This window comes from Aristolochia californica, unplaced genomic scaffold (assembly GCF_029961685.1).
Source record: "Aristolochia californica isolate CCGP_79_NKW_82.1479 unplaced genomic scaffold, dmAriCali1.0.hap1 SCAF_2, whole genome shotgun sequence".
NCBI classification, from domain to species: Eukaryota; Viridiplantae; Streptophyta; class Magnoliopsida; order Piperales; family Aristolochiaceae; genus Aristolochia; species Aristolochia californica.
Genome location: NW_027181881.1, coordinates 5,667,577 through 5,695,317, shown reverse-complemented (window position 1 = coordinate 5,695,317; position 27,741 = coordinate 5,667,577). Strand labels below are relative to the sequence as shown.

Genomic DNA, 27,741 nt, shown 5'->3' with positions numbered 1-27,741 from the left:
AGAGATGGCGTTCCGACAGTACGCTGAGAGTGAGAAGAGGGGGAGGCCGGGAGGGAAGAGAAGTCAGGAGGCCGAGAGGCTCGACCTCTCGTGCTCTGCGACGAAGGTTGAGAGGGAGGAAGGCCGATGGGGGGGGGGGGGGGGGGGAGGAGCAACACGCGTTTCACGCTTCAAGTGATTGATTCAGAAAACAGGTCCGAATCTAAATTATGCGTTATGAATTGACATGATTCACTTGAAGTGAAATTCATTTTACGCTAACCCCTTAATCTAATGAGCTAAATAATACAAGAGTAATTAATCTCACTTCATTTTGGACTAATGCCCAGATATCAATCGAGAGATTTGAGAGATGAAACGGGATGAAGAATCATTCACCATTTTTGACAAACATATAAACGTACTTGTAATCATCAAATCAATAAAAAAGAGCTTCTTCAATCTGGCAAGCACAGCTTCAAGTCCTTTCTTCAGCCTTCCTTGCTTCCCCCGTTCCTCTGCGGAATTTCTTTTCGAAAACGGCCAGTGCGATCACTTCTGTTCCTTCAAAATATTCTTTCTGAGCTGTCCTCTCGTTCAACCCTAGGACATATAGCGTCAAAGTTGAGAAAATTTCAAGGCAACTTAGTACATCTTCAGCATATTTAGCATTTTCAAGCATTTTATATATTCTCGTCCAGAATCCAGATAAGACCTCCTCTTTGGTCTTCCCGTTTCTTTTGTTCCGATGCTTGCGGCAGGGACTCAACCAATTCCTATTATGCTCTCCAGAATAATTTAAGAAATAATCAGACAGAATAAGTGAGATAAAAATCAAAATGCGACAAGCGGAGAAAGCGAATAAGCGATTTCCATATTTGGAAAGAAAGAAGGGCAATTCGGTCTATAAAAAGTTCAAAGTTTTCACTACCGTTGGACTCGCAAAACGGACAAAACGAGATACGTTAAATTCTCGAAGGAAGATCCTCGGGCCGAATCGAAACTGCTCCGCTCTTGTTGCCGCCTCTCCCACCAGGAGGAGCTCGCAAATGGGCGTGCAGCAGATGATTGATTTATATGCATGCAAAAAAACCATTGAAACCATTACTCGATCCTCATTTTTGGTTCTTTTTTTTTGCCTCCTCTGTTTCAATCAGTTGCTAACGTAAATCCTACCGAGGAGGCTCGTTTTTTCATTGCTTAATCGGCATTGTCTTCACTCTCCTAGATCTAGAATAAGGGACGAATTCCAGGTATTCTGGTCGATTCTTTTCGTTTTGGGGTTTTTTATCTTTTCGCTTTTGTCATAATCTATATATCTTGCATTATTCTCAGTTCGTCAGGGTAATAGACGAATAAGAAAATCCTCGCGTTTCTCATTTTCAAACCCTTCAATATCGAATTCCTCTACCAACAAGGTCCATGTCTCTCCAACGTCTACCGTGGAAGAAACGAGGTTAGAGTCCTAACCGAGGACGCTCTCCATTCTCTTCTCTCTTGATCGACCGCAACCCCCGTAATTTTCCTGTTTACGTTATCTATCTTCTATCCTTCCTGTTATTTTTTCCCATAATTTTGAGACGAAGACGAATGAAGGCAGCCAGCCGGCTAGAGTAATCTGAGGTAAGGATTTTGGATTTTTTTTTTCTCGCTTCCTCTCTTGATTATTAAGTTTTGCTTTTCCTCTCTCGGTTAATAGTGGTGTTTTTGAAAATCTGTTTTCTCTGTTGAATCTGTTGGATAATTTGAAGAAAAGAGAATACGCAAAGGTTTGAGAACGGTTCTCCGACAGTACAGTCGGCTGCCCCCTGCCATCCCCATTTACTCTCTGGGTCCAGGTGTGTCTCTCATTTAACCTTGCTATCTTAGATCTTCTTTGTTTAGATTGATTTTAGACTTTTTTTGTTTATTTCAGATCGGTTTCCAGTGTAACATCAAATAACGCATGTTCAATCAGTAATCAAAATTGTTGTGAATTCTCTTTCTTTATCTTTTTTATGGCCAGTAAGATCTGAATTTGAAAGATATGTTACTACTGAAATTGAATGATCAACATTTCTGTTTCCTGCTTATGAGGTGCAAGTTTTGTTCTTTGAAAGAAAGTAAACGCCGCTTCTAAACTCTTCTGTTGTTTTCTTTCTTATCCCTTTTTCCCTTTCTCTTCAACTAATGATTTAGTTAAAGTTGGCGCTTTAATTAGGAAATGCAAAACTTTGGGATGTCAAGCACCTAGCCAAAGACCGATCTGTTAGGTAGCGGAAAACCAAATACTTAACCCAGACCATAAACTCTAACACCCACCATTCCCGGGTTCGGGACCGCTGCACTTTGGGATTTGAATGCGGAACGTGGTGCCCAACTCTGATACCATGTCAAGCACCTAACTAATACTACCCAAAAGACCGATCTGTTAGGTAGCGAAAAACCAAATACTTAACCCAGACCATAAACTCTAACAAGGGATTGGACAGGAAGTTGGCCTTTTATGTCATGTCATTCTGCTGGTCTTGAAGTGAGCGCAGTCTTGCAATCTTTTTTATATTTGAGATTTTTAAAATTTTTACTTTTTAATTTTTAAGCAACATTATGAGCTGATCTATTTAACATCGTGTCTAAATTTGAATTGATCATTTATTGGCAAAATGACCTGAATTTTTATACAGAAGCCATGGGAATTTAGGTTTGTTTCCACCTTCTGGGCAAACATTTGGCTACGGTTAGAATAGCCGTAATCTTTAAATCTGAATCAATTTACATTATGCCAAAAGATTAGGATTCGGGATACGGGATAAATGTCAAGAGGCTGGCCAATTCAACCTAAAAGACTAGTCGTTTAAGTGTGGAAAGCCAACCTACTCAAGGGAGGTGGATCAGAACCACTTTTGACAATAAATACCTGGATCCATTCCGAACGATCGTCTTTGTGTTACGAAATTACTATGATGAACGAATAAATGGTTTTGTGATCTTCCTCAACTAAATCACCTTTATTCTTCTTCGGGACCGTTGTCTCTCTTCCGGATGGGGAGAAGAGAAACCGTGTTTGGATTTAGTCTCTAGGGAATTCAACCATAATGGTCTATTTATATTTTTTAAATAGGGTTCCCATAATTCTCTAATTAAGACAATATGGTATCTACTCAATTGGTCCATATTCCAATTTTAGCAGTCTATGGGATTACCAAAATTAGACCACTTAATTTTAGCCCATAGTAAATATAATTGAATAAAATATGTTGCCTAACTTAGAATAGGAAATGTGAGTTTCCTAATAATCTCCCACTTGGGTTACATAGCATTCTTGAAACAATTATATCACAAATTCTTTAGGCGCGCATCTGTATACTATAGAACCACCTTATATATTAATAATGGAACCACCGCGACTATCATCACAATAAAGTCGTGACTAAACCACGATGATCACCATACTAATACACTCAATGACATAGCTCAAATATGGATGAGTAGCATGGAAATTACATGCAATCTGATATCGGACATGCCTATTTCCAACTGGTCATTTTTTAGTCTTTAGTGAGATCTTTTCAAAGTCCTTAATGCAATGCGAACATTGCTCATAAAAAGAAACACATGCAAGTTCAGAAATAGAATAATAAGCAATCAATTTTTATTACGTAAAAAATCGAATAACTCAATGTCTAAAGCAAACATATAGTACAGAAATGACTCCCACTAAACTAAGGTATCCTCAGAAATAGCACCCATATGAGCAGTGTGCTCTTGAAAGACCTTAGTCATTAAGCCCTTGGTTAATGGGTCTGCTAGCATATAGTCTGTCCCAATATGTTCTATAGAAATCTGCCTATCTTGAATTCTCTCCTTAACAACTAGAAACTTGATGTCGATAAACTTCGACTTTGTCGAGCTCCTATTGTTGTTGGAATAAAGTACCACCAATTTATTGTCACAGTAAATCTTTAATGGCATGTCAATGCCATCTACCACTCGCCGCCCCATGACAAAGTTTCGCAACCATATTCCGTAGTTGGATGCCTCAAAACAAGCAATGAACTCCTCAACCATGGTTAAAGAAGCTATGAGAGTCTGTTTAGCAGACTTTTATGAGATAGCTCATTCACCCAACATAAAAATGGAGCCTGATGTGGAGTGTCTGCTATCTTGGCATCCCGTAAAGGTAGAGTCAGAGAACCCAATGATCTCTAAACTGTTTGATCTCCGGTAAGTGAGCATGTAGTCTTTTGTTCTTCTCAAATAACGCATCACGCTCTTGATTGCCTTCCAATGTTGCATACCCTGATTGCTCAAATATCTACCCAGAACTCCTATAAATGCTATGTCGGGACGAGTACAAACTTGAGTGTACATTAGATTTCCTACTACTAATGCATAGGGAATTTTCTGCATCTCTTTTCTTTTGAGATCATTATTAGGGCATTGTTTGAGACTAAATTTGTCTCATTTAGCGACGGGTGTGTCTCCTGGTGTGTTTCCTCGTTTACTATCTTTCATGCTGCATCTGCTCAAAACCTTATCGATATATTTTTTTGTGACAACCTATGGTACCTTGAGAATAATCTCTAAGTATCTGAATACCTAATACAAAAGAGGCATCACCAAGTTCTTTCATCTTGAATTTCTTCGTCAGAAATTTATTAGTTTCATGCAGTAAGCCTATATCGCTACTAGCGAGTAAAATGTCATCGACATATAATATTAGGAAGATGTATTTACTCCCACTGAACTTATGATATACATTCATAAACAACATTCGCCCCAAATCTGTACGAGGTGATGACTTGATGAAACTTGTGATACCATTGACGGGAAGCCTATTTACGACCATAGATGAATTTCTTCAATTTATAGACCATAGACTTTGGATCTCCAGATACAAAGTTTTTTGGATGTACCGTATAAATTGTTTCGTCAATGTCTCCATTGAAAAACACATTTTTGACATCCATCTGATGCAGCTCTAGATCTAAATGAGCTACTAATGCCATTATTGTTCTAAAAGAGTCTTTCCAAGATATCAGAGAGAAAATCTCTTTATAGTCTATGCCTTCCTTTTGAGTAAAGCCTTTAGCGACTAGACGGGCCTTATATCTCTCGATATTGCCTTTTGAATCCCTCTTGGTTTTAAATATCCATTTACAACCAATGGGCTTCACACTTTTAGGCAACTCGATGAGATCCTAAACGTCATTGTCTTTCATAGACTTCATCTCATCCATCATGATATCAGTCCACTGTTGAGAGTTATAACTGCGCAAGGCTTGACAGAAGTTGATTGGGTCATCTTCTGTCTATCTGACATCGTCCTCATGTTGATATAATCATCTAGAATCGCATTTCGCCTCTCCCTAGTGGATCTCCTTAATGACACTTCTTGAGGTTGTTGAGTTTGTTCTAAAGGTGGTACTTGAGGAAAAATCTCATTGTTGTCTTGATCTGGAACAATGTCAAAAATAGGAGCCTGAACATTGTTCTTTAGTGCTTGAACTGTGTCTTGTACAACAATAGGTATGGAGACCTGATCACTATCAATAACAGATTCTACTTCAAAGGCAACATTCCTTATATTTTCTTCTCCTCCAAACTCAATATCCTCAAGGAATTTTGCATTTCCCGTTTCAAAAAATGATCTTGATGTGGGATTGTAAAACTTATAGCCCCGAGAAGATTCAACGTAACCAACGAAATAACAACTAACCATCCTTGAGTCCAGTTTTCTTTCATGTGGCCTATAAGGTCATGCCTCAGCTGGACAACCCCAAATGTGCAAGTGCCTAATGCTAGGCATAGGGGGTTTTGGCAACTGCTTTGCTCGGTACCATGTTAAGGATGTACACTGCGGTCGCTTCTCCCCAAAGTGACTCTGGCAAGGAGGAATGGCTGATCATACTCCTTACCATATCCTTAAGAGTTCGGTTTCGTCGCTCTGCAACACCGTTCATGCTAGGTTTGCTCGGTATGGTGTATTGCGGAACAATTCCACACTCTTTGAGGAAAATCGTGAAAGGTCCTGGACGTTGTTCTCCTGATCTATCATACCTTCCGTAGTATTCACCACCACAGTCGGATTTGACAACCTTTATTTTCTTTCCAACTTGAAGTTCAACTTCAACTTTGAAAGACTTGAAGAAGTCCAAGGATTGTGACTGCTCATGTATTAAATATAGGTAACCGAATCTAGAGTAATCGTCTATGAACACAATGAAGTATTGTTGTCCATTCCATGAAGCTGATTGTTGACCACAAATATCTGTATGTATAAGTTCTAAGACATTTGTAGCTCTTTCGACACCTAATTTTCTAACGTTTGTTTGTTTCCCCTTGATGCACTTGACACAAACTTGGAAGTTTGTAGTATCTAGGGGTTCAAGAATTCTATCTGACTCAAACATCTAAATTCACAATTTAGATATGTGTCCTAAACGTTTGTGCCATAATGTGGCGGAATTCTCACTTAATTTTCGCTTTGTACCACGTGAATTTTTTTGCAGTATTTTTCTTTAGGAATTAACAACATAAAGCATATACAGATTATCAATTAAGGGACTGGAACCAACAAATTTTGAATTTTGGTAGAGACTAACTTTATTATTTCCAAAAGAACAAGAAAAGCCTGATTTGTCCAAAATAGAAATAGAAATTAAATTCTGCAGCATCCTTACCTCTCTTCTTTTTCTTGTTCTGAAGGTCGAGGCCAAGTGAGCACTTTCAGTCTTATCCTGCTGTTGCCTTTCTTCCTCTTGCACACAGTGAGATACAACCTCATTTAGGGTCCATTTGTCATTTTGAGTGCTATAACTCACTTTGAATTGCCTAAAGTGTGCAGGAAGATATATCAAAACCAAGTGCACGAGCAAGTTCTCAGACAACTCCATCTTATATGATTTGATTTTTGACGCGAGATGAGACATCTCCATGATGTACTCTCTTATGTTCCCTTTGCCCTTATACTTTATGGAAACGAGTTTAGCCAAAAGGCTACTCGCCTCCGAATTTTTGTTTTTGGCAAAATATTGCTCAATCTCCTCGAGGAACTTCTTGCTCTAAATAATAGAGCCCTGAAACACTTCCAGAATGGAGCATTTCATGATCATCAAGCACATTCGGTTAGAGCGATCCCACTCCTCAATTTTAACCTCATTGAGGTTTTCCGGAGTAGAAGTGGGTTGTTCAGCCCGAAGTGCAAGATCCAAATCCATACAAATGAGGACAATTTCCACGGTCTCTTTCCATGCCTTAGAATTCATCCTGCTCAATATTGGGATGTTGCTTATTTGAGCAGTAACATTCGTAGCAGTAGCAACAAAAACTATATATAGTATAAAATAAACAAGTATGCTCACATTAACTAGCATGTCATATAAAAAAAAAACAAGACATGTACAAACAATCCAAATTGGGGACCCATCTCAAGATACCTAGTACATCATTAATTCTTAGTCTTTGGACAGAGAAATTAACTGTAAGTGGTACTCTCAGTGCAATGATCAAATACTGACAATCAGTTTTGTCAAACAATAGCTTTTCTTTGGACCGATTATTGTTCACTTGAAAAGTCTTTATAATTGTCACACATTTACAATCACAGACACGTTGTTGACTTGGCCAAAATGTGTCTTCCTTTGGGCCGAGCACAGTTTGCATAAATAACTCCGCACAAACATCTATGTATTTTTAATCAAATCAATCTACACTACAGAGGTTACTTTGGCAACATGTAGCTTCAATCAATTTGATTAAAATACTAGACCAATTGCAAAAAAAAAACAATAAAAATTTTCGCAATTGAAAAATCAACTTAAATATGCACTTTATATAACTATATATGCATGCTTGAAATATTCATATGAATGGAAATTGCAAAAAAAAAAAAACAGATTCTACAATTTAATATATATGAAATTTTTATCCAATGAGAACACACGAATGGCAAGAGGCACAATGGTCATCTGCGCTTAAATGAAAATCTTGCTCGCGGGTTCGAATCCTCGCTGGAGTAAAAAAACTTATTTTGAGAACCGAGTCGGCTTGGTCCTCTCTCGGGCGAGTCGACACAACGAATTGGAACGGGTAAGCCAGTTCAACACGTCTGAGTTGACCCGAACCGTCCGATTCGACCCTGAGTTTCCGAATCGTGTCAACCCGTCCCGACTAGTTTCAATTAGCCCGATTCTTCGCAACCGGTCCGAGTTGACTCGTTATTTAAATCAAACTGAACCTAAGTTATGTTTTCTTTTCTACGCGCACTGGAGGTCGTCTTCAAGTCCAGCCATGCGCAAAGGGAAGGGGGGGGGGGGGGGGGGGGTTTCGGCTTCCTCCATTTGACCTTTGCCGGCTCACAATGCCGAGGTGAGTTCCATGGAGAGCAATGCACAAAGCGTTGGCATTGTGCAGAACCATCGTCTTTCTCCACGGAATTACTCCATTCCAATCCCAATAATCTAACAGTAATGACTGCTCTGATACCATTTGTTAGAATAACCGTAATCTTTAAATCCAAATCTAGAATTTATATTATGCCAGAAGATTAGGATTCGGGATATGGGATAAATACCTAGATCCATTCTGAATGATTGTCTTTCTGTTGCGGAATTACTACGAAGAATGGATGAATGGTTTTGTGATCTTCCTCAACTAAATCATCTTTATTCCACTTCGGGATCGTCGTCTCTCTTTTCTGGATGGGGAGAAGAGAAACCGTGTTTGGATTTAGTCCATGGGGACCACAACCATAATGTTCTATTTATATTTTTTAATTAGGGTTCCCATAATTCCCTAATTAAGACAATATGGGTATCTACTCAATTGGCCCATATTCCAATTTCAGCAGTCTATGGGTTACCAAAATCAGACCACTTAATTTTAGCCCATAGTAAATATAATTGAATAAAATATGTTGCCCAACTTAGAATAGGAAACGTGAGTTTCCTAATAGCTACAAGTAGTAGTTTCTTTTTTATGACCTCCGGATTATCAGTCTCAGTCGCAAATTTGCATTATTTTTAGATTGGCTCCTCCAAGTCATTCAACATGCTGACATATGCATTGTTTCGAGATTGTCTCCTCCAAGTCATTCAGCAAGCTGTCATTTGCATTATTTTCAGATTAGCTCCTCCAACCTGTCCAACATTCTTAACATATTTTATTCTTTGAAAACATGTTTGGGAATGTAGCTTGTTAAAATCCAGATTTGGGTGAAGGAAGAGGAGAAAATTGAGAGAAAAAGGAGAAAGGAGAAGAAGAAATTTTTGAAGAGCCTGAAAGGCTTCGTTGGGAATTGTGCACAAATTCCCAGACTTCTTAAATAGGTGTCTTTGACTTAAAATTACAAAAATGCCCGTATGCACTTAATAAACCTTAATCTCCTTATATCTTCCTAACTATACATCCTATGTACATGAAAATTTAGCCACTCATATAATTTAACATGCAAAACAATATTACATAATGACAAAAATATCCTTGTAGGGTAAAATAACCAAAATACCCTTGGAGGGTAAAATGACAAAAATACCCTTGAATGTACTTTCTAACACTCCCCCTCAAGTGGAGCATTTATATCCAAAATTTCCAACTTTATGCAAAATGATATAAATTCTCGCTTGCCAAGAGCCTTGATGAAGACATCTCCCAACTGATCTCCAAACCGAACAAACGGAGTCACTACCTCCTTTTTCATCACCGCATCTCGAATGAAGTGGCGTTCTACTTTTATATGTTTAGTCATCTCATAGAAAACTGTGTTACTTGCAATAAAAACCCCAACCTGATTATCACAAAACATGTTCATCGGCTCATCCTAGTTGAAAGCCAACTCTCATAAGACTGACCTAATCCACATCAACTCGCTCACAGTGTGAGCCATCGTCCTATGTTCAACTTCTGCACTAGACCGGGCTACAACATTTTACTTTTTACTTCGCCAATACACCAAATTTCCTCCTAGGAAGACACAATATCCAAAGGTTGATTTTCTGTCCAGTTTGGACTCTGCATAGGCTGCATCAGAGAAAACCTCTATCTTCATATGATTGTTAGGTTTAAAGAAAAAACATTTTCTTGGTGCTCTATAAAATTTAGGATCCCATGTAGAGGACTTAGATCAACCAAGAAGAAGAAGAGGAAGGAGAAGAGAGGAAGAAGGGATCAACTACAAAAGGGAGAAAGCTTGGGCTAGGAGGAAGGAGAGGTGCGCCGACCAAGGGAAGGAGGGAGGCTGGAAGAATTTGGTAGAAAGGAGGAGAGAGCTTCAATACTCTACCTTTTAACCAATGCCTTTATTTATAGATTTTACAATGCCCTTAGGGCTACGACTTTATAAAAGAAGAGACATAAAAAGGACAAATATTTACACCTTCATGCCATCTTTATGAGAAGCATCCTATATTACCCATATGCCATCACTTAGACGTGTGGGCTTCCTTGCCTTGGACTTGTGGGTTTGAGCCCATCTTCTAACACTCCCCCTCAAATTGGAGGAGAAAAAATATCATAGATACCCAATTTGCAACATATAAAGGATAGGATTTTAGATGTAATTGGTTTAGTGAGGATATCTGCTATTGCTCTTGTGATGAAACATGTTTGAAGGAGATTATACCCGTTTGATATTTTTCCTGTATAAAGTGGCAATCCACTTCAATGTGTTTGGTCCTTTTATGGAAGACTGGGTTTGAAGTAATATGAATGGTTGTTTGGTTATCACAGTGTAGATTCATGGGACATCCTTTATAAAATCCTAATTTAGTAAGAAGGGTCCTGATCCATAGGAGTTCACTAACTGTGTGGGCCATAGTTTTGTATTCTACTTCGGTGCTAGATCTTGGAACCACATTTTGCTTCTTACTTCTCCATGTAACCAGGTTCCCTCCAACAAGAGTGCAATATCTTGACGTAGACTTCCTATCATCGGGTGATCCAACCCAATCTACGGTTGAGAAACCTTCTATGTTGAAGTGACCATGTTTTTTACAAAGTAATCCTTTTCCTGGAGCACCTTTTAAGTATTGTAATATTCTCTCCAAGGCCTGCTAGAGGATAAGTTGTGGTTTATGCATGTACTGACTCACCACGCTTACAACGTATGATATGTCTAGTCTAGTTACCGTGAGGTAGATCAGTTTGCCCTCAAGTCTTTGATATTTACCAATATCAATATCTTTTGCAGTCGTTGCTGCTCATAATTCTACATTCGTATCCATAGGTGTGTCAACTAGTCGACACCCTTCATTCCTGTTTCTTCGAGGAGGTCCAAAACATACTTTCATTGAGACAATATTATCCTATGTTTGGATTGAAGAACTTCTATGCCCAAAAAATAATTAAGTAGTCCCAGAACTTTACTTTTGAATTCCTGCATATCATATTTTTTCCCTTTTGTATGCTATGTGCATCATCGCCGATTAAGATAATGTCATCAACATATACAGCCAATAATATTTTTCCTTTTGAGATATCTTTAAAGTATACTGAATGATCTACCGTGCACCAACAAAAGCCAAACCGTTGTAGTGCTTGGCTAAAATTTTCAAACCAGGTCCGAGGGGTCCGCTTAAGCCCATATAAGGACTTTTGTAACCGGCATACAGACTCCCTCTCAACCACATAACTAGGTGGTTGAACCATATAATTAGGAAGACATGCTTTACATCGAGTTGATATACGGGCCATGATGAGTTAGCAGTAAGAGATAATAGGATACGTATCGAATTTAACTTGGCAACAGGAGAAAAGGTATCCTCATATTCCACTCCATAGCACTGAGTGTATCCTTTAGCAACGATTCGAGCTTTAAGATGAGCAACAGACCCATCCGGGTTATGTTTAACCGAAAACACCCATTTAGAACTGACTGGTTTTTTTCCTTTTGGGAGCGGTGCTAAGTGCCATGTTTGATTCTCATATAAGGCATGCATTTCCTCATTCATTGCCGCTTTCCATCCTAGATGTTGCATGGCCTCATGATAGGACTGCGGAATTGAAGTAGAAGAAAGAGAGGCAAGGAACTGAGAGAAAGCAGAAGACAAACGATGGTGAGACATAAAGTTGGATATAGGGTGAGAAGTAGTACATGAACGACGTTCCTTTCTTAAAGCAATAGGCCGAGTATCAAATTTTAGATTAAACATAGGAGATGATGGAGTTACCTCGGGTGGATCCAAAAATTCCACAGGTGAGGTGTCGGTTGATGCTTTAGGGGTTGATAGGAGGAAATGACAAACCTGGAGGAGCATCATTCGAGGAGTAGAATGAGGTGTCCTCAAAGAAGGTCACATTTCGAGATAAAAGCATTCTGCGAAGGGTAGGATTGTAACAAACATACTCTTTTTGGGTGCAAGAGTACCCCAAGAAAATACACTTCATAGAACGAGGAGTAAGTTTACTCTTTTGTGGAGATGTGACATGGACAAAGCATGTACTGCCAAAAACCTTGACGGGAAGAGAAAAAAGGTCTTCACCAAGAAATAATACAAAGTAAGGAGTTTTATGACTAAGAATAGATGAAGGTAACCTATTGATAAGAAAGCAGGCCGTAAATATAACATGAGGCCAATAAAAGTAAGGTACCTTCATGGAGTAAAGGTGGCCCCGACCAACTTCAAGAAGATGACGATTCTTTCTTTCAGCAACACCATTCTGTTGAGGGGTATAGGCACACGATTGGAACTCACTAGACAAGTATTCCTTAGTGTTATCAGACCTAAGGATTTGAATTTTTTTGCCAAATTGAGTTAACACCATAGCATGAAAGGTTTTAAGATAGTAAGTATTTCGGATCGTTCTTTAAAGAGATATAACCACGTGACTTGGGTAAAATCATCAACAAACGTAACAAAGTATTTAACATGAAAAATATTAGAGACACACAAAAGTCCCCATACATCAGAGTGTACTAAAGAAAAAGGAACATTACTTGTAGTTGTAAGACGAGGATAATATGTACTCTTATGATGTTTACTTAATTGACAAACCTCACAGTTGAAAGTAGAGAGAGATTTTAACGAAGGAAGTAAATGACGAAGGGAAGGTGTAGAAGGATGGCTAAGCTGGTTGTGCCAAAGTTGTGCCTCGGATGTAGTAGATGATGATAAGGCAGTGAATGGAGGAAGGTTGAAGTAGTGCAAGCCCCCTTTGTCATGGTCGCCACCAATTACTTGTTTCGTAGTTAGATCCTGAAATGTACAAGAAGAGGGTGAGAAGGTGACAAAGCAATTCAGATTTTTTGTGATTTGGCTAACCGAAAGCAAATTTAAAGGAAATTGAGGGACAAATAAGACATCTTGAAGAGGGATAGAAGATGTGATAGATGAGGAACCCTTGCCAAGTACTTTGGTTTGGGTGCCATTAGCAATAGTAACAAATTTATTGGAAAAACATGTAGATAAGGAATGAAGCATGTGTTTGTTACCTGATAGGTGTTCGGAGGCCCCGGAGTCTATCATCCAAGAGGAGGAAGAAGAAGAAAGCATACCTGAAGCAATGGTGGTAGCAGCCTTAGGTACCGGTGGAAGGGAAGACTCCATAAGGGACTTCATTTTTTGAAACGTGGCATAGTCTTCAGCAGTAAGAGTCATTTTTCTAGATTGGGAGTTAGCCTTTTCTTCCCGTTTATCAACATTAACAGAGGCTGGGTTAGCCGTGGCCCAATCAGGCTTGCCATGAAGCTTCCAACAGTTTTTCACAAGTTGGTTTTGACCACCATAGTAGGTGCATATGCGAGGCTCAGTGCGTGAATAGATAGGACCCATTCTACCACCTCTTGTGTGGCCCCCTCTAAAATTTCTGCCGCGTCCGTGGTTGGAGGATGATGTACCCCTATTACCAGAGTACATAGCCGATGGAGCATTAATAGGAGAGATAGTAGTAGAAGATGGGTCAGGGATCCGTAGCAACGTAGCACTGATTTCATCAAAGAATGGAAGTGCGGATGAGCTAAGGAGTTGGGTCTTAGCAACCTCAAGATATGGCTTGATATTTGTCAAGCAAATGGCTGTTGCCAAGGCCTCCCGTTGCCTTTCCGAAACCACAATATCTGTTGAGTACGGTTGAGCGATCTTCCATTCTTGAAGAAGTCCCCGAAACTGAGAAGTCCCCTTGCTTAGTATTCAACATATTTTGTTAGACATCAAATAATTTTTCCAAGGAGGTTGTTCTAGAGTATATCTTAGCATATGTGTCCCAAATATCCTTGGCTGTTTCCAAGTGGACTGCATTGTTGGCTACATGTTCTCCCATGTTATTTATGAGCCAACTAATAACCAGATTATCATTTTTAACCCACTTGAGGTAGGCTACATCTTCTTCATCAATCAGAAGAGCGGGTTTGTTTAAGTGACTAAGAAGATCACGAGTAATGAGAACCCGTCGTACCGATTGTGACCAGCTAAGATAGTAATTCTGAGTATGTCACTCTTACTACTTGTATGTCCAATCTCCATGATGAAGCAAATCAAATGGTTAAATCACACCACGATCAATTGTAAAGGGCGTCTCAAAAAAATCCACTAATGCAACTTGGAAGATCCGTGGATCAAATCAGGCACTTACAAAGAGAGATATAGAATTTTTTCCACAAGATTAGGCACTAGATCATCAAAGAATTTGTGCTTATGTCAAGTGGAAACATCATCCAGAAATCAATCAATTCCTCTTATATTCTTTAAAAAAGAGGATAGATTTAAACCCTTATGTCTTAATCCAAACTCAAAAAACTATGGCCAAACACTTAAGAATCACAATCTTCTTTTGAGATCCTTAGTAGCAAGTCAAGTCTCTTATAACTCTTTAACTCATGGGAACAGTCCAACTTCAAAGAAACAAGTGTTGGAATTCAAGGAAGTAAAAGGGGCAGTAGAATAATAGAGGCAAGTAGATGCTGGAATTTGAACCATATCACGATCATCCAGCAAAATAACAAGATCCCATGGACAGCGTCAAGTGTGAGAGAACTTGCAGCAACATGTGCTGGAATTTCAACTCATAGAAAATTGATCCAAGTTACATGTAGGTAACCGAATCGCAAATCATTTTCATTAACACATCAATCTTGATGAAACACTAACAACAACCAATCTTGATCAAACTTGCAATTTAGCTACAAGAAGATCAAGATTATAATATCACAAGAGATTAATCTTCACAACTTCTCATATGAAGATCATCTTGTCTTGATGTAAATCAGAAATCAAAACCTCAACTTATAGAAGGAGAATATGTAAATAATGACTAGAATTGATTTATCTCTTCATGGCTGGACTCCTTTCATAAATAAATTCTTGGACAGACCTTCATAAATATTTACTTGTATACTTCATCAAGGGGGATCCTAAACTCCTTGCTCCGATACCTTGTAAAATTTGGGATCCCATGTAGAGGGCTTAGATCAACCAAGAAGAAGAAGAGGAAGGAGAAAAGAGGAAGAAGGGATCAACTACAAAAGGGAGAGAGTTTGGACTAAGGAGGAAGGAGAGGTGCACCGACCAAGGGAAGGAGGGAGGCTGGATGAACTTGGGACAAATGAGAAGAGAACTTCAATGCTCTACATCTTAGCCAATACCTTTATTTATAGCTTTTACATTGCCCTTAGGTCTACAACTTTATAAAAGAAGAGACATAAAAAGGACAAGTATTTACACCTTCATGCCATCTTTATGAGAAGCATCCTATATTACCCATATGCCATCACTTAGACGTGTGGGCTTCCTTGCCTTGGACTTGTGGGCTTGAGCCCATCTTCTAACAACAACATACCTGCCATGTGTTTGGTGGCCCCTGAGTAAAGAACCCAAGATGGTGACGAGTGAACATGGTAGAACTAGGAATTGGGATGGAAGCATGAGCTACAAATGCTGAGGTCGAAGCAACTGAGATCTGGGCCATGCGCCGAGCAATCTGCTACTGCTGCTATATCAATTATTGCGTTTCATTTGGACCACCCGGTGTAACTGAAATAGAAGAATCTAAACTCCCACTTCCACTATCAGGAGTTGTAGAATTAGCCAATGCAGGCTTCCCAAACCTAACCCAACATCTGTCAGAATAATGATTATTTCTACCACAAAGAACACACTTCCTTTTCTGACTTACCATCACCATGTCCTCTACCTCTACCTGGGCTCTCTCTACCTCAGCCTTTACCTCTACCTCTAGAGGAATCTGTAGCGGTTGATGTAGTGTTGGATGCATTAAGATCAATGGCTTTCATTATCTTACCTCTTTTACCTGTTCTAGGTACAATAGTATTCTTAGCCCTCATAATCCGATTAAAAGTGGTAGAGGGAGTAGGTTTTCATTTGAAGCTAACACGTGGGCTTTAATAACATCAAATTCAGCACCTAAAGCATCCAAATTTTTTGCAAGAAGCAACTGATTTTGCTGTTTTCTCAACTCATTTTCATCCATAGTAAACGAATGATATACATAGATCTCCAACCATATGCCAATGAATTCATTATAATATTCTATAACAGTTCGATTTCCTCATAAACTCGAGAGAAATTTTAGAGACAACCTCGAAGCCTTTGTTATCTCACAGTTCAACACCTGATTTCTAAGAGAAGAATCAATAATATTGATAATCCAGGTCATAACCTGGCTGTCCTCTGCCTCCCAATCATCATCTAGAGGCACTGGAGGAGCATCTCGGATAAACTTTAACTTCTTTCTACCCGTAAGATACATTTCGACATACTTAGCTTTTGGAAGTAATTATGATGGTATTCTTTCCATCAAACCCAGAATTTACTCTAGCCGGAGTATAAACCTCTCCTATCTCTGCCATAATACTGAAATTTGATCACAAAAAAGTATCCAATTTAAGCTTCTAGACAATTTCTAGATTTATCACCAAGGTGGGCCCACTCACAAAATTATGGTTAGGGCACAAAAATTGAATATGCGCACTTCAACAATCTAATAACCAGCAATTCACAGCTATTTCAACCAATATCATACAAAAGTGGTAGAAATTAGGGCTGACATCATCAATTGGATGATGATGCAGGCATCCAACATTGGGTTGGGTGATGAAGATCTCAAAAAACCCAATTAGGGCAATCAAAGTGTAGAGAATCCTTCAATGATTCAAAAAGATCAGTAACCTGAAGGTTATGGTAGAGAAAAGAAGAAAAAAGTTTTGCTTTGATGAAACAACATCAAAACCCTGTAATTTTTCTCCTTCTAACAGGTTGTCCTCTTCAAAAGTGGCAAAAATCTGTAGTAGAATGCTCCTAGCAATCATCTATTGTTTTGATACCATGTAAAAATCCAGATTTGGGTGAAGGAAGAGGAGAAAATTGAGAGAAAAAGGAGAAAGGAGAAGAAAATTTTTCTAAGAGCCTGTAAGGCTTCATTGGGAACTGTGCATGAATTCCCAGACTTCTTAAATAAGTGTTTTGAGTTACGAATTACAAAAATACCCCTATACACTTAATAAACCTTAATCTCCTTCTATCTCCCTATCTACGAATCCTATGTACATGAAAATTAACTACTGATATAATTTAACATGAAGAACAAGATTACATAAAGAAAATTAACAACTGAAGTGGTAAAATGACCAAAATACCCTTGGAGGTAAAATGACTAAAATACTCCTGGGTGAATTTTCTGATATAACTGATCTCGTTAACAGTTTTGGTATTCAATTTGACAAAAACTTTTGTTACAAAATAATGTAAAGGGTATGGTATTTCACACTCTACACCTCCTAGATAGGGGTATGTAGGGATTATAAGTGTTTAAGTGAGTGAGGGTATTGTTGTCTTTGTACCTATTCTTTCACTTAAACTATCTATGTATGGGTTAGGGGTCGATTTGAACCCTAACCACGACAGCCTGTCTTGCTCTCTTGCAGCCGTCTCACTCCTCTTCATCTCTCTTCCCTTTCTCTTCTTTTCTCTCTCAACCTTCTTTATTACATTATTTCACATCCTTTTTACTGTATTTATTGGGATTTGGAAATTAGAGAGACACTGATGACTGTGAACATGGTTGTGAGGTCTTCCAATGATTCCTTGCTCCCTCTGCTTGCTCCTTTTGTCTGAAAAGGCAAGAGCATCAATCAAATTCCAACTTCTCTTTCCCTTTTTTTAAAATAAACCCAGTTCACATTGTCAGCTTTAGGTCAAATGTGCCTCATTACGAAAAAGGAATTTAGATACAGTATGGACACATTAATGTCACTAAGCATAGGAAAGTGGGAAAGGGGACAAAATGAGAAACTCGAGAAAGAGAAAATGTGGACCCAAGGAACTTTATATTGGGACTCTCCCAATCTCTTGAGTATATGTCGAAGGCTGGAACCAAAATTTGACTAAAAAAGTGTTTCATCAATTGGAGGGGCTGTTTTGCTTGTTCTTCTACAACACCAAACTTTAAAGAGGTTACACTATTCAATCTCCATAGAAAGTTGCAACTTTCACATGCTGAGAAAATTCCATAGTTGTTATAATTGTGTAGACCTCTCTCCTCAAATTGCAATGTTGCTGTCCTTTTTAGCGGCTTTTGTGGCTTCAGCTAGTTTGAACAACCAAATGCCATATTTCTTGGTGAAGTTGCTGATGAGCTGTGTTGTTGTGCACACTGGTCCAGTTAGCCTAATTAGTCCAAGTTGTTTTCAGAGAAGTAACCATTTCAGTGTTGTGGGGAAAGAAAAAAATCACCTGTTAAGATATAAGACAAGTTAATTTCTTTCTAATTTAGCCATTCTTCCCATTGTAACATAGTACTTCAAGTGTGCTCCATTTATAATGATAAAATATTATACTTTTTCTTAACCAAATTATAATCTGCTTCTGTAAATGGAAGGATTAGGTGAGAACGTTCTGAAATCAAAATCGCTAAGTGAATGATGAATATTAACAAAAGTATTTTCTTAATTTTTCAATTTCGTGACACATTATGTCATTATTGTTTTTTGGTACTGAGTTTTGTTACTGATTGCTATGGATTACTAGGCTATCACTTTGCTTTCTATTATATGCTACCATTATTTGACTGAAGATATCTGACTTCATTAATATTATTTTTATTGTTTTCATCTCGAATTTCCAGGCACATCAGAAAATGGCTTCGCTTGCAGACATAGGCCTTTCAGCAGCTATTAATATTTTGTCTGTCATTGCCTTCCTTGTGGCATTTGCCATATTGCGGCTCCAACCATTTAATGACAGGGTATACTTCCCTAAGTGGTATTTTAAAGGGATAAGAAGTAGCCCAACACACTCAGGAGCATATGCCAGCAAGTTTTTTAATTTGGACTTCAGGACATACCTAAGGTTTTTGAACTGGATGCCTGCAGCATTGAGAATACCAGAACTTGAGCTTATTGATCATGCTGGACTTGATTCTGTTGTTTACATCAGAATTTACCTTCTTGGGTTAGATTCATGGCACATTTTCTCATTTTTTATTTTTTTTATTTTCTATTTTGATTGGATTGGATCTATCTCCCTCTATCAATTTGTTCTCCTTGTGAAGTATGCCTCGTTGAGTATAAGACTCAACAATATTCAAACAGTTTTTAAGTGACAAAGTACCTGATTTCAATGCGACGAATTTTGGGAAACTGCTTAGCTAACAACGTTCCTGTTTGTGCAGCTTAAAAATTTTTGTGCCACTGACTTTTCTGGCTTTTTCTGTCCTGGTGCCTGTTAATTGGACTGGTGGAACACTAGAGCATAAACGTAACTTGACATTCAGTGACATTGACAAGCTATCGATATCTAACATTGCATCTGACTCAAATAGGTTAGAGTACATTTTTCTCCATCTTATATTTTCCCTTGTGCTTTTTGTCAAGTGCATTATGTTATACCTTTAGAATAGTTAAAATTAGATTAAATACCTGCAGTACTTCTACATCTGTATGTCACCACACATTGAGCCCATTTGGAGAAAACTTGCCAGCATTTCACTGAAGACAGAAGAATTCTTTAACTCTGATCTGGATAGAAACATTGGTTTCTCTACTGAGAGACGATTTTTTTGTTGATCTAGTACAGATTTTGGGCACACCTTGTTATATCTTATGCTTTTACATTTTGGACTTGTTATGTTCTACATAATGAGTACAAGGTGGTAGCTTCTATGCGATTGCATTTTCTTGCATCGGAAAACCGCCGTGCAGATCAATTTACTGTAAGCATCTACAATGATTTTCATTTAGCTGTTTTTGTTTTTCGATACATTCATTTCAGTGCTTTGTTTGTAATTGCTTTTATGTATGTCCATAGGTTCTTGTGAGAAATGTTCCTCCTGACCCGGATGAATCCATTAGTGAACACGTTGAGCATTTCTTTTGTGTAAATCATCCTGATCATTACCTAACCCACCAGGTTTGCCTCTTTTATGAGATTTTTCTTTTTCCATAAATATAATTTGGTTATTAGATGTGCTCCTGGACTACTGTTCGGATCCTATATTTGACAGAAAGGACAGATACCATGATTCCTTAGTGTAATAATTGGGTGATCAATCCTCTGTGTAGAATAAGAGAAAGAAAGGTTTGAGAAGAGAAAGAAGAGAAGAGACAAAGAAGAGAAGAGAGGGGAGGAAAGACTGCATTGAGGATCAGTCACGTTTGAGAGTCTATTTGACCTCTAACTTTCTTTATTAACAGCTTACGTGAATATTAAGTCTAAAATGGCCCTACTACACCTTTATCCCTTATAGCTATAAAAACAGCAATGAAAAAGGATAAAAATTACATAATTGGAGATATCTAATTAACCTTTTTCTAACTATGACTTCAATATATAATGTACCTTAGTAAATTACCAAAATATCCTTGAATTTTAACACTAGATCATCCTTGTTCTATCGGCATGATACTTAACTATGTAGTGACGCTTAGCCCTGAATTTTTAAGTAAACAGGCTAAATGAAGATTTTGATGGAATTTTCTTTAATGGTTCAATTTGAATATAGAAGAAGACTTTCGTTGCTCATATGTTGTTCTACTGTTTCATGTCGGAGTAAAAAAAGCTTGATTTCCTATGGTTTTAGAAGCCTTATATATCAGCGCACTTTTATATGGTCTTTCTTAACACAAGCTTGAGACTATAACAGCTGTCTTGTTGATGGGCAAGAATTTATATTACAAATGATGACTTTCACCTTTCTACTTAACTACAGATCAAGATTGTCTTATTTATCAGTATCCTAGGTTCAATTTTTTCGTGCATGTTCATAATTTCTCTCTTTTCCCAGGTTGTGTACAATGCTAATACACTTGCATCTTTAGTTGAGAAAAAGAAGAGCTTGCAGAACTGGTTTGTTTACTACCAAAATAAATTTGAGAGAAATCCTAAAAACAGGCCTTCCACAAAGGTATTCCCTCTTTCTACTGATACATGGTTATGTTATTTAGTTATTTTATGTTTGCATTAGTATGTGTTAAGGGGGAACTTAATTTACAATTGTTGCTCACGTATGGACCTACTCATAATTACTTTATTTTAAAAGTTGATTGAAATTGGTAGATTGTCAACAACACAGGATAGACAAGCTTTGCCCCAGTTTCTTTGTGTGCAGAGTTAGGAGAGAGTGCTCCTCTCAAAAGTGTGCAATCACTTTTTCATTCTCTTTATTCACCTTATTTTTCTCGGTTACTCACTCATTTTGGATTCTAGATGTATCATTTGGTATCAGAGCTGACAATTCTTGGCCTCTGGACAAATTGCAGTTGTGTGAGCAAGGCCTACAATGATAAATTGTTTTGAGAGCCATTTTTTTCTCTGTTGCGGATCCCTAGAGTTCACATACTTTTGGTAGACGAAGCAGGAGCAGAAGCCGCAAGACACAGTAGCTCTAGTGGTAACCAAAGCATCAAGTTTTTTTCTGGCTTGCATCAAGAGGTAGGTACCACAAAATTTTGCGAAATTTTTGTAGCGATTGTGTGGTCGTGGGATTGTAGCAATGGAGGTCGGCCCAGTAGTCTAGGTGTTTGACATTGTGTGGTGGATATATGAGTAGGAGCACCACGGGTAATTGTTTTATTGCTCGACAAGAGTTGTGACTACAGCAGGGACCATGACAGATTCAAATCATCTAGTATCTGTTACAAGGCAGTGGACGATAGACAGTTTGTCAGTGCGTTGCAATGAAATTGATGAGGTCAGAAATTTCAATTCCAGAATAGGAACTCTAGAAATATAAATTTGGGTTACTAATGTTAAGATGGATAAAGGTTTTCAACAGATGTATGAGACACTAAAAAATCAATTTCTCACTAGGAGTAGGACCTGCCAAAAGATCATCCTGTCAATGTGCATGGATTGGCAGTGAGTTCATGGGTCATTTGAATTGTCCCAAATACATAGACTACTATTAGCCCATGGCTTGGTAAGTAAAAAATGTGTTTTTTTTGGCCTATTATGGCATTTTACAATTTCCCAGCAGATTATGGAGATTCAGATTGGGAACAATTTACTGAGGAATTCTGTGCTCGCTTTGGCCCAATTGAGACAAACAGGCAAGGTAAGAGACTACCTAGAGGAGTTTGAGAGATTGTCTAACAGGTGAGTGACTCGCTTCAACGTGCTGAAATTTGATGTTTTATAAGTGGGCTAAGGGAGGACATAGCAGCAGAAGTAAGTTCTTTTGAACCAAAAACAATGAGACAGACAACAAACTTGGTAAAGGTTCAAAAAGACTGAATACTTTGAAAAAATGAGAATATTTATGCAGAAATTTTCTCCATCACCCACAACCCCTCGCATAGAGGTGACGCCCAATAATGGCTCTCAACCATCTCGACCAATATATTGTAGAAATCTTAAGAAATTAATCCAGGTATTAATGGGCCATTTTTTTATCTTGGGGTTTTTGTTAAGTTATGACAAGAAATTTTCCCCAAGTCACCTATGTAAGAAGTATTAGGTGTATCTTAAGGAGTTAGACAAAAACACTAAAGTGGAAGAGGTGGTTGTCTCAGAGGAGTTACGAATTGTTTTCTACAATTTCCATACATCCTATGGTGGGTAGTCATAACCTGTAGACTATGAAGTTGAAAGGGACAATAAACAATAAGATAGTGGTAATACTATTAGATAGTAGAAGCACCCACAATATCTTTTGTGGTGAAGTAGTCAAACATTTGGGTCTAGTCGAGTCCAAAGTGTCTACCTTCAAAGTCATAGTTGAGAAATTTTTTTTTGTTCATCTACTTGTAAAGAGATAGCGATTATAGTGCAAAACACGAGTTTGCCCCTCGATATTGTGTCTCTAGTGACTTCAAACTCTTGGTACAATTTTTTGGACTTTTTTTAATTCTTTCTTTGGGTTTGACTTCAAGGGGTTTCAATAAAATGACAACTTGTGGAACCAATCAGTAGCAGGACCAGGTTGGCTTTGGAGGCAGTGGGCACTGAATGCGTCACTAACATTGTTTATCTATGACTGAAGGTTGTCAAACAGCTAGTGGTGAGTCTTCTATTCCAGAGGAATTGGAGCCAGAGCATTTTGATCAACTCTTTCAACAGCCAAGAGGGCTGCCACTGGCTTGAGAGCAAGACCACAGATCCCCATCTTACTTGGGGCTAGATTACTACAACCTTTACCTATCCTAGATCAAGTGGGGGGGGGGGGGGGGGACTTGTTGATGGACTTTATTAAGGGATTGTTGTTGCATTCTATGATCTTGTTAGTGGTGGATCGCCTCTATGTATGGCCATTTCCTTCTTTTGTGTCGCCCTTCCACTGCCAAAGAGTTGCTGACGTTGTGACAAAGGAAGTGGTTCAGTTGCATGGGATTCCTATAACTATTTATTGAATGAGACCAACAAATAGAAGCTCATTGTACTAAAATTTCATCAAGTTAGTAAAGATATTTCTCTTTTCCAAAAATTCAACAGGTTGGATTCATCTGATTTCGTCCAGTCTAGACCGGGTTAGTTCCAATGGTCATGAAAATCTTATTTTTAATAAAAAATATTATTTTGGTTTTGATGGAAGATATCATGAGGCGGTTTGGCCTAGGGTCTCCTCTCTTGTGTTGGCTTGGTTGTTTAGCTCACCACTCCCACAAATTTTCTTTGTTTGTTAGTTTTATGGTTCTACTTTTGTGGTTCCCCTTGAAATTTTCCCAAAAAAGGTCATTCGAAAAATTCTTTCGTAGGTTGTTAACATCTAGTATTTCTTTAATTTATCATATTTTATCTTTCATCACTTCATAACAATGCTTATAGACCCATTACTGGCATAGAACAGGAGTGCTCTAAACTTCTAGCATGAGTCAAGTCTTTTTATTCACCCAAGTTGTAATTTCTTCTAAATTACTCTTAAAAATTGAGTAGTCTCTTTCTAATTGGCTAAAATTGAGCATTTTTTCCACGTTTGAAATATAACAGTTTTTAGATTGAGACCATTTTGACTGGTTTATAGAGTTTTATTGTTTAGCTAGGAATACTTTTTTCTTCTTCCATATTTCTTTTGTCCAAGCCGGGTCTTTGAGTGCTTTTGATCCCCAACTTGAGGAGGATAAATAGAAAAACAAGAAAGAAATATTTGTACCTACAATGAAGAATTCCACGTGTTGTGGTAAAAAATTTATGTAACTATAATATTGAAGGGAGAGTATTGAAGATGAAGACTTTGTATCTTTAAGGAATTTTTGCAACCCAAAGTATTGAAGATAAAGACCAAGAATTTTTTCTTTGCAAGTTGAAGTTAGCAACTTGAACTTGAGGGGGGTATTGAAGAACAAATATGGAAGAGTCTTACATGATTTTCATTGTAAAGATTCCCCCATAGGAAGAATCGACTTGGAAGAGTCTCACAGGAATCTCACAAGAATGAGTTTTACCAAGGAGATCTTTTGGTGTCATTAATCTTCTTTTTATGTTACAGTTGTTTACTCGTTTTAAGATTTAAATTTAGGATATATACTTTGGGTGTAACTGGGACATGGATATTATAAATAAAGGGTCAATCCACTAAAAAATTAATCAATGAATTATTTTCTTGTCCTGAAATTCAATAGGGTAGAGTAATACATGATTGTGTTATTTAGTTATCTTTTGTTTGCATTAGCATATATTAAAGGGGGATCCGCTATAGGACGGACTATTTTAAGATTGTTGCTTAAATATAAACCTATTTGTAATTACTTTATTGCAAAGTTGATTGAAATTGGTAGAGTTGTTCAGCTACACGGGCTAGACAAGCTTTTGCCCCAAAATCTTTACTTGTAGAGTTAGGATACAATCGTAGTTTCATTTTCTCTTGATTTACCTTATTTTCTCGGTTTCTCATTGCGGATTCCAGATGTATCATCTACATCACACACTTGATCTACTGCATTTTCTTTAGATCCCTTTTTTAGCATATCTAGTAATTGCTTTAAATCCTTCCTTTCTTTCCTCCTATCTCCTTGCTTTAATAAATAACCTGTGAAACCTCAAATATGATTTCATGCTAACTGTTCTTTGTTATAGACAGGGCTTTGGGGCATTTTGGGAAAGAAAGTAGATGCGATTGATTATTACAATTCTCAGATTGAAAAGTTATCTAAAGAAGTAAGTGTGATCTAGGATAAGGCGGTTTATATCACTGATATTATATTGTTTATATTTCTGAAATATGTGATTTTCTTTATGAAATGCATGTTGCGATTCTTTCTAGCATCATGGGCTATTGCATTCTCACAAGATTTTCATATTATTTATATTTCCGATATATGTGACTTTCTCTGTTAAATGCATAACATGATTCTTTCCAGCACCATGGGCTATTGCATTCTTTCATGATTTTATCTGTTCTGTTTCAGTAGAATGCTCCTAACATATTATCCAATAACCCATGTTTTGTGATGGTGAAATCATCTTTTGATTCAGGAAGCTACTGAAAGAGAAAGAATAGTAAGTAATCCCAAGTCCATCATGCCTGCAGCATTTGTATCATTCAGAAGCCGATGGGGTGCAGCTGTTTGTGCTCAAACTCAACAGTCCAGTAACCCAACTCTGTGGCTAACAGAGTGGGCACCTGAGCCCCGTGATGTTTATTGGCGTAATCTTGCAATCCCCTTTGTTGAAATCACAATACGGAAACTGATAATGGCTGTAGCCTTATTTTTCCTTACCTTCTTCTTCATGATCCCCATTGCCTTCGTTCAATCACTCGCAAATATTGAAGCAATTGAGAAAGTTTTTCCTTTCTTAAAGGAATTAATCGAAATGTAAGTATATTTTTCTGAAGTTTTGAATATTCTTTCATAGTCATGTCTTTTTGTGTCCAAATTCATAATTTCAAAAAGTTGTTCTCCTGCAGGCAAGCTGTCAAGTCTCTTATTCAAGGTTTTCTACCAGGGATTGCATTAAAAATTTTTCTCATTATTCTCCCATCTTTACTCATGCTTATGTCCAAAATAGAAGGTTATGCATCTCTATCTTCTCTAGAAAGGAGGTCTGCAGGGAAGTTTTACTTATTCTTATTAGTCAATGTGTTTCTTGGGAGCATAATCACTGGAACAGCATTTCAACAGCTTAACACTTTTATCCATCAATCAGCAAACGAGTATGTTTTTTTATTACTTTCAAGAATATCCTGAACTTCAATATTTGAAACATTTCTTTATTTTTTCCATTACTATCAGTGAACAAAAAAATAAAAACAAAAACATTCAAATGATATTTGCAGCATCCCCAAAACAGTTGGTGCCTCCATGCCTATGAAAGCAACATTTTTCATTACATACATAATGGTTGATGGTTGGGCTGGCATTGCTGCAGAGATTCTTAGACTGAAACCATTAATTGTGTTTCACTTGAAGAACACTCTCTTAGTTAAGACAGAGAGTGACAGGGAGCAGGCGATGGACCCTGGGAGCTTGGATTTTGCTTCATCTGAGCCTCGGATACAGCTTTATTTCTTGCTTGGGTTTGTTTACTCCGTCGTCACACCCATCCTTCTCCCCTTCATATGCGTCTTCTTTGGCTTCTCTTATCTTGTCTTCCGTCATCAGGTACATTATTGCAGCTTGATCAACATCCAGACAGTGTTTTTATACTTGTTTATTAACTCTATAAAGATTTGTTTTTAAAGTTTTATATTCTGTTTGATACAAGATTATAAATGTCTACAAACAAGCCTATGAGAGCGGAGCAACATTCTGGCCAGATGTACACAGGAGGATACTCACTGGGTTGATAATATCTCACATTCTTCTTATGGGTTTACTGAGTACTATAGGTTTTGCTGAGGGAACGCCATTGCTCATTGCACTTCCTATAATAACAATCTGGTTCCACATCTTCTGCAAAAACCGCTTCGAACCTGCATTTGTTAAATTTCCCCTGCAGGTTTGGCTACACTCCATTCCTCAAGCTCAAAATATATTTTTCAATGCCTGCTCTAAGACTGACAAATCTTACAAGTGTTCAACATATACAAAGTTCTAATTATGATAACTCTTTCAGGATGCCATGGTGAAGGATACATTGGAGAAAGCTACTGAGCCGACCTTGGACCTCAGGAGCTACCTGCAGGATGCTTACATTCACCCGGTGTTTAAGGGTGGGGACTTGAATCATCCATCAACATTTGATGAAGAAGAAAATAACCCCCTTGTGGCAACCAAACGGAATTCCCGGATAAATACACCCTTGCAGAGTAAATTTGGTTCTGAAATCGGCTCTGAGACTTCTGAAGTCAAATATCAGCAGTTTTAGTTACCACGCGTATATTTTAGACCATTTGTTGTCAAATCCTTTGTTCAAGAATAGAAACTAAGCAAAAAGTTATAGGATACAAAACATTGGATAG

At 37.9% G+C, this 27,741-nt stretch overlaps 1 protein-coding gene across 3 annotated transcripts; it reads left to right on the top strand.

Moving 5' to 3' along the window:
- Positions 1-1,007: 1,007 nt before the first annotated feature.
- On the top strand, positions 1,008-27,741 carry LOC137955570 (CSC1-like protein At4g02900). 3 transcript variants are annotated; one of them, XR_011113166.1, is made up of 14 exons: positions 1,008-1,232; positions 1,315-1,602; positions 1,731-1,817; positions 19,033-19,358; positions 19,579-19,728; positions 19,983-20,118; positions 20,214-20,315; positions 21,190-21,309; positions 25,416-25,496; positions 25,815-26,155; positions 26,248-26,493; positions 26,617-26,941; positions 27,169-27,278; positions 27,396-27,481. XR_011113166.1 is itself a non-coding variant. In XM_068802570.1 (14 exons), exons 4-14 carry the CDS (start codon positions 19,045-19,047, stop codon positions 27,645-27,647), a joined length of 2,301 nt encoding a protein of 766 aa, XP_068658671.1. In that variant the 5' UTR covers positions 1,008-1,232; positions 1,315-1,602; positions 1,731-1,817; positions 19,033-19,044; the 3' UTR covers positions 27,648-27,741. The 3 variants fall into 3 exon arrangements, 2 of the variants coding, with proteins under 2 accessions (XP_068658671.1, XP_068658672.1); XM_068802570.1 differs by having other exon boundaries at positions 27,045-27,278; positions 27,396-27,741; XM_068802571.1 differs by having other exon boundaries at positions 1,008-1,602; positions 27,045-27,278; positions 27,396-27,741.

Coding starts and splice junctions, on each gene's coding strand:
- LOC137955570 (XM_068802570.1), top strand. CDS start 19,045: ATGGCTTCGCTTGCAGACATAGGCCTTTCAGCAGCTATTAATATTTTG. Junction 20,316..21,189: donor ATCATTACCTAACCCACCAG/GTTTGCCTCTTT, acceptor CTCTTTTCCCAG/GTTGTGTACAATGCTAATAC. Junction 21,310..25,415: donor AAAACAGGCCTTCCACAAAG/GTATTCCCTCTT, acceptor TCTTTGTTATAG/ACAGGGCTTTGGGGCATTTT.